Source organism: Ammospiza nelsoni, chromosome 3 (genome assembly GCF_027579445.1).
Source record: "Ammospiza nelsoni isolate bAmmNel1 chromosome 3, bAmmNel1.pri, whole genome shotgun sequence".
Lineage (NCBI taxonomy): Eukaryota > Metazoa > Chordata > Aves > Passeriformes > Passerellidae > Ammospiza > Ammospiza nelsoni.
This window is the reverse complement of record NC_080635.1, coordinates 100,182,639-100,195,153: the sequence shown is the minus strand read 5'-3', so window position 1 is coordinate 100,195,153 and position 12,515 is coordinate 100,182,639. Positions and strand designations below refer to the sequence as shown.

The 12,515-nt window shown below is 36.9% G+C and overlaps 1 protein-coding gene across 3 annotated transcripts in view; it reads right to left on the bottom strand.

The window, feature by feature from the left end:
* The window catches only part of LGSN (lengsin, lens protein with glutamine synthetase domain), a 60,020-nt gene that overhangs the window by 20,160 nt on the left and 27,345 nt on the right, over nucleotides 1–12,515 (bottom strand). For 2 of the 3 annotated variants that reach the window (XM_059469487.1, XM_059469488.1), the window contains exon 1: nucleotides 861–890. The exons of the other annotated variant lie outside the window; for it this stretch is intronic. In XM_059469487.1, the coding sequence (XP_059325470.1) occupies nucleotides 861–890 (30 nt within the window). Of the gene's footprint in view, nucleotides 1–860; nucleotides 891–12,515 lie in introns of those variants that run through there. 3 annotated transcript variants of the gene reach the window in all.

Here is a 12,515-nt window from a genome sequence, read left to right as displayed (position 1 = left end):
AATATTCTCAAGATTATTAATATCCTTCATGTGAAAATTAATGGAGTGAGGTTCGTGAGGTTAGCTCACAATATTGTGCTACTTATTTTCACATCTAACATCTGCCATTGTTTGTTACACCCATTCAAAGGCTTCATACTACATACACAATTACCAGAAAAGCTTCTCAAGGTCGTTGATTATCTTGCTGCTTCATAGCAACAGAGTTGTCCTTGTAACAAGATTATTTGCAATTACTTTCCCTTGACTATGTTACCTGCACTGTGTTAAAAAAAATCCCTACATAAAGCAGAGTCTCAAAATGATTAAGCTCAAAATGAATAAGCTCAAAATGAATAATGATCTTTCCTTCACAGCGGTTTCGGACCACAGAAGTATGAATTCAGGACTAGAATCTGCTTTAAAATGCAATTATAGAGAAACTAAGCATTTCCATTTGGGTCAGTAGCCTGACTCAAGAGTGTCACTTTCTAATTCAGGTCAGATCCTGATCCACAGATTGTAGTGCTTTCATTTAGGTTAATGAAGTCAAAGCCAATACTTTTCTCCAATAATATTAATAGCATCAGATTTCAGACATCTGTTTCTGTTACTTTTGATAAAGCTATAAATGAAATTAAAAGGAAGTCAAAATCTCTTGGACTTGCTTCCCAAAGCAAATTGAGTGTTTTCAGCTTAAAAAGAACCCTGTCTTTGACCTCCATTTCCTTCAGAATCAGACCATGCTCAACATACATGCATGAAGAGCCTTGCACATAATTCACAAGGAACAACACATTCACTTAAAACCTTGAGGTAGATGCAAGAAGTATTTTATATCATTATATCTGCTTGGAAATAATTTATGATCAATCTCTTACCTGCTGACTAAGATCTTCTTTTTTGTTCATGTCCACTTCATTCTAGTTCAGGTCACCATTAGAAATGGTCTAGTAAGAGTCTGGTAGAAAGGTATCCCATATTTATAGGCACAGACACAATGAAGGTTAGTTCAAACAGAATTGCTGTAAAGTTCTTTTCCCAGAAGGCCACGCAGATGCTGAACCATGGAGAGCAACCCAACGAGTCATGGCCAGGAGCACTGCTCTCTGGAACAGCACAGAAGTAGTAAACTGACAAACACACATTATTAAGCTGCCTGCCTGGAAACAAAGACAACTGAGCATAAAACTGGTTTGCTCAACTTTTCTTCTCACAAAAGGCTTTTGTCCTGTAACAAGCCATTTCTGTTCTGGAATAGAAGCTATTGTCAGGCTCCTTAGAGGTAAAACCTACACTGGGCATTACAACAGCAGTATGTTTTTGAGGCACATGAACAGGGATTGGAAAGGCACAGAACACTGCAAGAACAACGTGCAGCACCAGCCAGTTATTCTGGCTTGCATGTTGTAAATTAATAGTGATGCATTTGGCTGTATTAGAACTGGAGAGGGGTCTTTTTTGCATTAGATTTCTAAAAATATTTCAAGATTAGATAGTTAGGCTTGTCTTTCTTATTTTTCTTTTTATTCTTCAGGTTTAATATGTATTCAAAGGACTGTTTTTAATTGACATTCCATTCATTCAAATACCTTTGGATGGCATAAAATTAAAGGATGGCCATATTGTTGTTCTTACAGGAGCTCTACCTGACAACCCATCACTCAGTAAATTCTAGTAAACATGATGTTCAGATTGGCATTTAACCATGTGAAAACTCAGGTTTGGCATTCTTTTAGTACTAAAAAATAAAAACAAAGAACAACTCTGTTACCCAAAATAATGACTATGCATTAGGAGCTATAATTCAGAAAAATCTTGGGCATCACCAGTCCAATGCATAAATATAAGTGCCCAAGTCCCAACCTGGGATTCTGAAAATATTTCCTTTTCTTGTAGGCCAGAGATCCCACATTTGTGACTCCATCTATGCAATTTCTGGAACTACCCCATTCTGAACTGCCCCACTTGTCACAGACCAGAGCAGGCAACAACAGGAACAACTACTATTCAAGAAATGGGCTTATTTATGTCTTAACCTTTTGTCAGCCAGCCATTAAAAAAACTCAACACTCAAATCATTCAATAGGATCAGGCTCCTACAGGTCAGATAGCATGGAAATCAGCATTTTGCTTTCAGAGTAGTTCTTTCAAAAGTGTTTGCCTCAGACTTCCACCACACAGCAGTAGGCACAATTGCACAGTTCCTTTTCTAGGCAATGTACAGCTGTCATAGACCTACAGGCTGCCATGGCAGAGATGCTTGTGAGCCTGCTAGGATGAGCTGTGTCAAAAGGACACTTCTGAGCAGGAAGGACCACTCACACCAAATTGTCCGAGAGGCAGAGGCCAGACAGCAACAATTCTTCTGGCTTCCCATTTTTACCATTTTGAATGCAAGCAGGAACAACCTCAGTTCTTAATTTAAAAAAGACACACTTCAGGTTAAAAATCTCATTTTTCAGAGTAATAAAAATGTTCTTCACAACAACAGTGGTCAAACACTGGCACAGGTTGCCCAGACAGGCTGTGGGATATCCATTCTTGGAGGTATTCAGAATTTGTGTGTAAACTACCCTGAATAAACTGAGACAAGTTCTGATTCAAGTGGCAGATCAAGCCTGATAACTACCACAGAAGTTATCCAGAATAAATTATTATGTGAGTGTACATCTGATTAATTTATACATATTTTTAATTAACTTCATTACATTCTTGCAAGTACAAAACATCTCTGGCACACTTCACAGTCAGTTCTACTCTGTTCTGCTAAACAGATCCTAAAGACAAGAAAGAGAAACCTCTGCTTTAAACAGTGTAATTGAGGCGCCAATCTTGTGAACATCATTAGAAAGAAACAATCCTTTCATTAATGTTGAAAGAATCAACTATTTCCATCTCAAGTATTTATTACATCCTCTTAAAAAAGTGTTGTTTTGTTTTGCTTTGTGGATAGACTGAAAGAGGAGATGGAGGGAGTTCTCTGCCAAGATCTGCCTGCAAGGTGCTGCTGGTTTCAGAGAAACTGTCATGATTGGAGAATCTGAGAATCAGATCCAGAAACTGATAGAAGCTTATTTCAGATCTACCACAACACACAGATTAGTGCAAAGAGCGTTGTTTGGTCAGTAACAATCATCATCTTCCCACCTTTGGGAAATAAGATAAGACAAATCACTATTATCTCATGAGAAAAATCCAGGGGTTTATTAAAAAATATAATAAATACATTTATTATTTATAAATACATTCAGAAAGGCAGTTTCTGTAACTAAGCTTTTGTAAAAACCTGCTTTCAAATGGATATGGGAGTTTTCTTCCTAAAACAAACCTCTCTGCAGTCTTGCAGTCTTTCCAAAACAAAGAAAACCCTCCCCAAAAAAAAACCTACAGAGGAAGGCATCCTCTGAGGGAGAAGTATTCTGACAATAGAGAAAAGGGAAAATAAATTTAATGGAATCATGTTTATTTTACATTTATCATTGAATTGTGCATAAGAGACACTATAAGTAGTGAATTCCAAATTCCTGAAAACCCAGTTTAGCATTGGTCACAGTAAGAAAGGGTGAAAAAGTAGGGAGCAATATTTACCTCTTGATCAGGAACACAGCTGTGAGAAACAGCCATGCCATGCTCAGCCACCCCTTGTTTCCTGGGAGACAGATGAGATGGGCTGGAGCAGACCTGCCTCTTAGGCTTGTCCTAAAAAGCTTGTCCCATCTTTCATCCCCTCCTCCTTTTCCAATTCATTAGAGAGGAACCTTCTCCAGTCCTTAAACCTTTCAGGTAGGTGTGAGAGGCCTTGAGATGGTTTCAATTTGACATTAGCATAAATATGCTAAAAATGTTCTTTTTCCAGCTATACTGACTACAAAGCAGTTTTTAACATCATTAAAAGTAAACCAAATTTCTCAAGGGCATGTATGGTGCAGACTAATATTTTCATATTCATATATATTCTTTGTGTCATCACAGGAAAGGGAGTCTGAGAAGAACAGCTCAAAAAGGTGTTTTCTGGAGGAGAAGCAAAGATTTACACAAAATAATCCCTTTATTTTAGAATGTAGAACTGATACAATGAGTCTGGATAATTGTTTAATTTAAATATACAGGGCTTCAAACGTAGTTTATCAAATACCAATATAAAAATCTAGACACTTCAGAAATATAATACAGAACAAATGTCACCAAAGTGGTTACTTAATACTTTAACTATAGATACTTTGTATGCACTGTCTATGATGAATAAGTGCTAATGAGAAAGTGCAAACTGCTCTTTATCCCATGAGTAGCTCTTCAGCATCTAAAAAAGAGAACCAATTTCTCTGGTGACAGCTACTGTGGTGAACAACAGCCAGCTCAGGGGAGCGATCTGCTGGTGAGGTGATGGGAGCCTTCAGACAGACATCAGCATCGTTGTGGCTTCAAACCAATTCTGATTCCAGCTACTAACAAAAGAGTGGGTTTTTCATGTATTTAAAAAAAAATTATAGAATTATCACTGCTTGTACTCTCCTCCCATTTAATTTTGTTCTCCAAGGGGGGAAAATTTCTAGATATGAATTAACATCATTTTAAACAGCAAAGAATCAGGCTTTGGAGCTTCCACCAGGAAAATATTTTTTCTCCGAACTAGTGCAGGTTACATTCAGTTGCTAAAAAATGTTTTCTCCCATTTCAGGATAAAGAGACTTCTAAAGCTGTTTAACATTCTTATAATGTAGACTGGTGCCAGCACTACTGTACGGATACACAGGTTACAGTATGGATACAGAATACAATACTGTAGGATATACAGGTTACAATGAGTTTTGGCGGACTTGTTGCAGGAGTTTTTATAAAAAAGACTCTTTAACTCTCCAGTTCCAAGGCTGGCAAAAGGAGGTGTTCACTAAGTCTCTCCCACATCATCATAAACTTATTAAATTCTGTGCTAATATCCAAAGCCTAGTATTACAAAGCCAAATGCAGAATTCGAACAGTGAAATCCCTTCAAGTAAATCTAACCTAATGTGTTCCTTCAACAACAGGATACATTTATTCTTTTACCTCCAACCCTGTGCCTTGCCATCATTACCAAACAACACTGTAGCTTCTATTCACAGGCCTTTTTCCTTGCATTTTTTTTACAGCTGATATATTATTCAGCATCAAGATTTACAAAATAGTTCACCTAATTAAATTCCATATTGCCATCTAGTAAAACACATTGTTAGGGCTTAGATTTGTATTGCAATCTCATTTACTGTAGCTATGTTTCTCCTAGGTCCTCTTAAATTTTCCTCATATGGTTTTCTCTTTTTACATTCTCAAAAGGTAGGCACAAATGGTGCTCACATTGAATTGGAACCAAAACAAGACCTTGACTAGGAGAAGAATTCCTGTGTTCCGAGTCCTACCCAATACACCTTCCTCCTCCGTGCTTCATCATGTGACTCTTGTTGCCTCTTGTTACTTGCCACCACCCTCCACAGGTTTCTTTTTCCATGTACAGTCAGTCTTCAAGTGAGACATAAACTTTAAGGAATTTAGAGATTTTAGAGGAACTAAGGTTTTAGTTAGAGATAAGCTTTATTGGAGTTAATTAAAATAAATGGGTAGGCCTTGGTGAAGTTAAGAGTTAGTAGGTAACTAATAACTGATTGATTGTCAACACAATATTTGGTTAGCAGGGTTTATAATGAAGAATATAGAAACTGATAAGTAGCTTTTAGGAACATAAGACAATTGTAGGCCTCCTCTGTTCTGAAACCAGTTGAAGACAGGGAGTAGGAGTTCTACCAAGGGTTCATTTGCCATATTTGCATTGAGAAGGTAGAAAGGTCAGAACGAGGAATACTTCACTTACTTCCTCATTTTGGGACCCCTTCCCATGAAAGGGACCACTGACCCATTTCAAGGAACAAACTGTGCATGCTTAATAGCTTTTGAACTAATTACCATACGAAGCAGAGAATGGGATGTACCAAAGTGTTACATGGCTTTGCAAGGGTTCCTCAGGGTGAGAGAGAGAGACGAGAATCTTGACTCCATGATCAGAAGGCTGGATTTATTAATTTATGATATGTATTACATTATTACTATGCTAATAGGAATAGAGAGAAAAGTTCAGAAGCTTGCTAAGCTAAGAATAGAAAAGAAATCGAATCAACAAATTTCTGTGTCCAGGCAGAAAGCAAGAAACTTCTCCTGTGAGTGGTCAGTAAATCCAAACACTCACAGAAGGCCAATCACTGATGCACCTGTTGCATTCCACAGCAGCAGATAACCATTGTTTACATTCTTCTTCAGGGGCCTCAGCTTCCCAGAAGAGGAAAAAATCCTAAAGAGAGGATTTTTATGAAAATATGTCGGTGACACCAAAGTTATGAATGTGTATTTGTATTTTGGGTATTCAATACTTGTATAGATAAAAGGGCTCTCTAATCACCAGTAAATGGTGGTGTGTATTTGGGAGCATCACAATAAACATACACTTTCTAATTTTAAACTGTTAGAGAGTCTTTGTCCATCACAGTTGGATATTGGTATCAACATCCATATTTTTTTTAATAAATCAAAAGAGCTTTTTGGCATTACACCTACCAACGCCATTTTAGCAGAAGGTTGGAGAAAATTCATGGCATCTTATGGCCTTTGTTCACATGCCTTGCATATCCTCCAGGAAAACACAGCACAATGTCCATCACACACCTCAATCACTTTGATTATTCCAGGATTACCCCTGCTTGCTGGAAAAAGAGGAAGAAAATGTCACTTAATAGACTTGGCCTTTTACTTAGACTTAAGATGAGAGTTCAGATGTACTTCCACACAGCTTCCAAATTGTCCCACTTTAAAGCAGATGGCCAGCTGCCATTAAAGTGTATTAACACTACAGTGAGAGGTGCTCCATGGCAAGGCATGAACTTAGGCATGAATATCCAGTGTCTGTAGGTGGTGCCCCCAAACAAATGGAAATAAGTAAGAATGTTTACTGTCTCTTAAGGGAAATAAAAATTAATAAGAAACCTTTCATATATTCTTGAACATATTTCTGCTAAATGTTTTTCTCTTTGACACATTTCAACCCTTTGTAACAGTGCTTCAGGTGGCTATAGTCCTATTTCCATGCTGTTAACTTGCCGTCACAGTTGAAAATCTCATTAGAAAGAAAAAGTAAAGGGAGAAGCATCCCTCAAGTACAACAGGATCAGACTGACCCATAGTGCAAACATAGCCTGCATGGCAGATGATTTGTCAAGTATTTTTCCTGAGGAACCATCAGCACTTTCTTAGTACTCAATTATGCAAATCACTGAAAGCACTATGTTAAAATGATGATATTTAGTATGCACTCTGAGTATACTAACAATATTCAATGCCATTTATTCTACAATCCAAATTTTTCCAAATTATATGTCCAAAAAGTACATATTTTTGAGATAAATAATGATAAATTAATAGCATCTGCTACATTATTTGCACTTATAAATTGGCAAAATTGAAGAAATCAAACAAAAAAAAAAAAAAAAAAAACACGTTTGCCCACATAATATATCTGCTTGTAAAAAGCTCTTTATATCCACTAACTTTCAGGTAACACCTGGAATCTAGAGGAAGTTATCTTTAAGGTTTTCTTTGCAATAACTTTTAGCATTCTATAGCTGCACTGGGTGTTATGCTTAATTTAAACTTTGGCACTTCTGATGATTAAAATTTGATATAAGATTTATAACCTAATTACCTAGATGTTTCAATGTATTTGTGCTTTGACACCATAGTTCCAGATCCTTTATTTTGATTTCCTCAGTAAATCTGTCCACTCTGAGAGTAAATTCTCCTTTATGACATCTGCAGGCATAGAACATTCTGGCTTACTTGTATTCATATTCCTTTTTCCTTAGTAGATTATTTGTGTTCACAAGTGGAGCATACTCCTTTTTAATTCAATAAAGTGCAGTTATCTAGGGTACAATAGATATGATTTGAAATCAATTTATGCCTGAATGGATTTAGACATGTAATTCTGCCCCCTTTACTGACACCCTTAATAACTATGTTCAAATGCTTAGTGATTCAAATCTGTATTTTATATATATTCAAAAATACAGATTCAAATCTGTATTTGATATATATTAAAAAATGTGAGGTTCAAAAGTAGGAAGCATTTCTCTGCCAAGAGGGAATCAAACACTGAATAGGCTTCCTAAATATGTTTTATGTCCCTACACTGTCAATGCTTAAGAGGCATTTGGGCAATGGCCTGGATAATATGCTGTAACTTTTGGTCAGTCCTGAAGTAATCAATCAGTTGGATCAGTTGGATTGTACATCACTTCCAGCTAGATCTATTCTATTCTATTCTATTCTATTCTATTCTATTCTATTCTATTCTATTCTATTCTATTCTATTCTATTCTATTCTATTCTAAACAACTGCTGTTGCTAAATGAATAGATGACAAAGATGTTTAGTCCTCCTTGTTAAAATTGCTCTGCTTGATGTAAGCTGATTAAAAAATCATTGGGTCAGATAAAGAGAAGTATAAGCTTAAATCTCTATAACTAGTGAAAGATTCTTCCGGACAGAGGGAGAAACAGCTTTAATCTCTGTCCTGGTAAAAATTGTATTCTTTATATTGAGGTTGTTTTCTATCCATCTTTTCTGTCAGTCAGGTTTCAAATTAGCATAGAATAGATGCAGTGGGGTAAAATTAGGAATCTCTACTTTCATTTAAAATACACATTTATATCATGTTTTCAAGGAAGCCTCGAAAGCAAGGTAGTGTGAGAGGAAACAGAAGGGAGTACTAAATTCCTAATCTTTCAGTTCCTGCTGGTAATTTAACAGCATCAAACTAAAAGTAGCTGCCATGTTCTTTACTTACATTAGGTGGCACCATCCTCACAAATTTATTGTTTATGTAAAAAAGCTTAAAAACATTAATTCAGAAATTATGTTAATTCGAGTACGAAATACCTTGATAAAGTTGATGCTTGGATTGCAACTCAGAGGAACATCTGACATTATTTAGACAAGAAAAAGTACTCAGATTTTGTGTAAAAGAAATCTCCTTTGTTGAAGAAAAGGTGCAAGGAATAGCTAGCAGGAAAGCAGGAATGCAGATGGATTTAGCCATAAATCTTGCTCTGTAATAGGCTTATTAGGAAGCCCACAATTCACTCTTCATCTCTAAACAGGTTTTGTTCCCAGAAAAACAATAGTGAAAACCTCTTTATGATTCAAGTTATTTAACTGGGTTATGATAATTTGCGGTACCTTTTCATTCTTCACTTATCAGTGGAGGAATTTCTAAAAATAGTTGAGAATTGCCAATTCCACTTTGCAACATTCATCACTATTTTGTAATGTGGTTCTCCTTGCATTAAAATGAAGTTAGTACGATTAGAAATGGAATGAAGGAGAGGGCCAGTGGTGAGAGCAACCAACATCAAATTCAATTAAGATCAGACTCTTCTCAAATCATCTCTGTGTCAGGCTAGGCATGGACTTAGGCATGGATATCCAGTGTCTTTAGGTGGTGTCCCAAAACAAATGAAAATAAGTAAGAATGTTTACTGTCTCTTCAGGAAAATAAATAAAAACCAAACCCTTTTGATATTCTTAAACATATTTCTGCTGAATGTTTTCTCTTTGATGTATTTCAACCCTCTGTAACAGTGTTCCAGGTGGCTGTAAGTCCTGTTATCATGCCATTAACTTGCCATCACAGTTGAAAATCTCATTAGAAATAAATTCTTACAAGATTCATTACAGTAGGGCTCCTGGTCTTGAGAAGAATTCTTCTAGTAGCTTAACTTTAAAACTCAATGTTTAGCTTTACCAAATTTGGAAAATTACATACCGTCAATCAGATAGAAACAGGTGGGTGTGAACTGCCTAAATATTTTAGGATCTCAAAAGAGAAGTGACTTTCTCTTTCTTTGTTCCATCTCTAGGGTAACATACTAGGAACTCATTAAATCAGTTTAAGTAACCTCTTTGTCATGGCCTGAGTAGCAAGAATCAAATTTATAAAGGCAAATAGATGTTATTTGAAATTTTCATCCACATACCTCACTGCTCTTATTGTTGGTGATCCTCTGATACCAAATTTCACCCCAGTATGAACTCATGCCATTTACTGAGGTTCACAGAGACAGGTGACCCAAACAGCCTGTGATGACTATCCCTCCACTCTGTTTATGTTAACTCAAAAAACCAATGACAATTCAAAGTTATGACTTTGGGTAGATGATTAAGGTAAAAAGAATGCTAAAGTACGGAAGGCCCTGGATACCCAGCCATGACATTGTTATTAAGTCTATCATATATTACTGTATATGTATAATTATCATATTTTATTATTATTAAATCTATGTATAATACAGTATGTACGTAAGCCTGGACTAATTACAGGATGTTCACACACTGTTTTCTTGCACATATTGCTGCTTCAGAGATGAATTAAGGATGACTGATCTATTTATTAAAAACAAAACCAAGAACTGGTCTCAAATAACAGTGATAAAAGTTAGAAAACATTGCAAAGTAATTGAGTATGCATTTTCTATTGCTCTAAAAAAATACATTGGTGTCACCAAGGTTTTCACCCTTTACCCTGTAGAATTGGAGAATGGTATTGCGTAGGTGACTAATGCATGGCATTTATCCAAGTTACAAGTAATCTGGATGTGTTTTCAATAGAGCACAGTAGTCCTAGAAAACAGATTTGCCCCCACAAACCAGTGTATTTCTTACACACTTATTGGGGTGATAATACAGTCCATACCTAGAAGGCAGAGGAAAGAATCAGAGGCTTGTTCCATAGGTTCTGTTACTGGGACTGTATCTGCAGCTGTACAAAAGAGGCTTGGCTATAAAAAACCAACCATGCTAGCTAAAAGCAGTCAACACATGCAGCAGCACATACTGCAGTAGGGAATATACTGAGAGTTCCTTCTTGCTGCAATTTTGCACATTTACTTGAGCCAGGTAATAGAAGTGGATCTCACAAATGTCATTTAGCATTTGTCCTAGTGCTTCAGGCAAACATTCTAAGACTGAGCCACTGAATGAAATACTCATTACCTAGTGGAGGTAGGAACTGGACAAAGTAAAGCTGAATGTACTGCCTCTGATGCCTCCTAATACACACATTTAGTGTTTCTACCCTAACCACTGAAAGACCACTAGGTCAAGGCCATGCAAATAGATTAATATATTGTCCTTACTGTTCTTTTAATCTTTTAAATAAGGATGATTTAAACTATAACAAGTATTCCAACAATGGTATGGAAACTTCCATGTGCACGACAGACGAATGGATTGAAGGCACACCCAAACCCTCTAGTAGTGCACTCGTGCTCCATCATCCTTCCTGGCCCATAAAGGACTGTGTTTTGTACATGCTCATGTGCCAGGTGGCATTCAGGGCTCAGAACAGGACAGGGATCACTTATAATAAGTGGTTTAAATATGTCAAACCAATTTTGGAAGGCACAAGCTATTAGACATAAGAGCATGAATGAGGCAGTTCCAATCAGCCTGAGGATTCAAGAGCTGTTCTTGGCAGTATTTATGTACTCATTTGCATTTAATCCAACAGTCCAGTGTGTGTGAGGAGGAGATGGTGTAGCACATAAAAGGCTATCAAATGTGTGGCTCCTATGAGCTCTGCCATGGCTCTTTGAAAGAATTTGGTCGCCAGATCATTTCCTGATACTCTGATAAGAGCAGTGGGGGACTTCCCCCTCTGTGTCATAGTCCAGAGGTCATCACTTAGTGCATTTTGAATCTCTGTAAGCTTTTTGTAATAAGCTAAACAAAATTGGCATAGATTGTTAAATAAAGACATAGTGTAGATGTAATTTCTGACTGATTTTCCTCGCTGCCTTATCAGGCCAGACCTAACATGTCTTCTCTAAGCAAATTACTTGCAGTGCCATAGGCAAGTTTTCTTTCCCATATTCAGCCCAATGGTTCAAATTTCCACTCATAAATAACTCCCTTTACCCTGTAGCTATTTCTAATGATGAATGCTTTTCCTAGATACTTTCATCTTCAACAAGTTCCTGACCTTACAAATATAATCCAGAGAAGTAATGAGGAAAGATTCCCTATCTGCTTAAATGAGAAGGTGCCAAATCTCCACTTCTTCGCTACTGTTTTGGTGCAATTTAGAAGACTTTTTTTTTTTCTAGTGATCCATATAGCAGGTTGAGCATAAGAACTCTAGATGTAGGAGCCTGAGGCAAAAGTCATTACAAAAACAGCAAAGAAGAGCCTGACCTGCATTGCAGTGAAGACTCCAAGGCAAACTGCATGGACAGAAGTGCTCTGCAATTCTTTCTTTTTCTCAGATAAGCACTACTCTAGGTTGGTTCCCCTTCTAGGCACTGAAAGCCAGGATAGGGTTAAAAGTGTTCCAAGACGTGGAAAGATTTTCTGAGTTCACCCAAAGTCAGTGACAGAAGCATGTTTATTCTGTGAGAAAAGTACATGTGTTACACCTGATCAGCCAAGGGTAAAGCAATGGCTTAAAATAACAATGA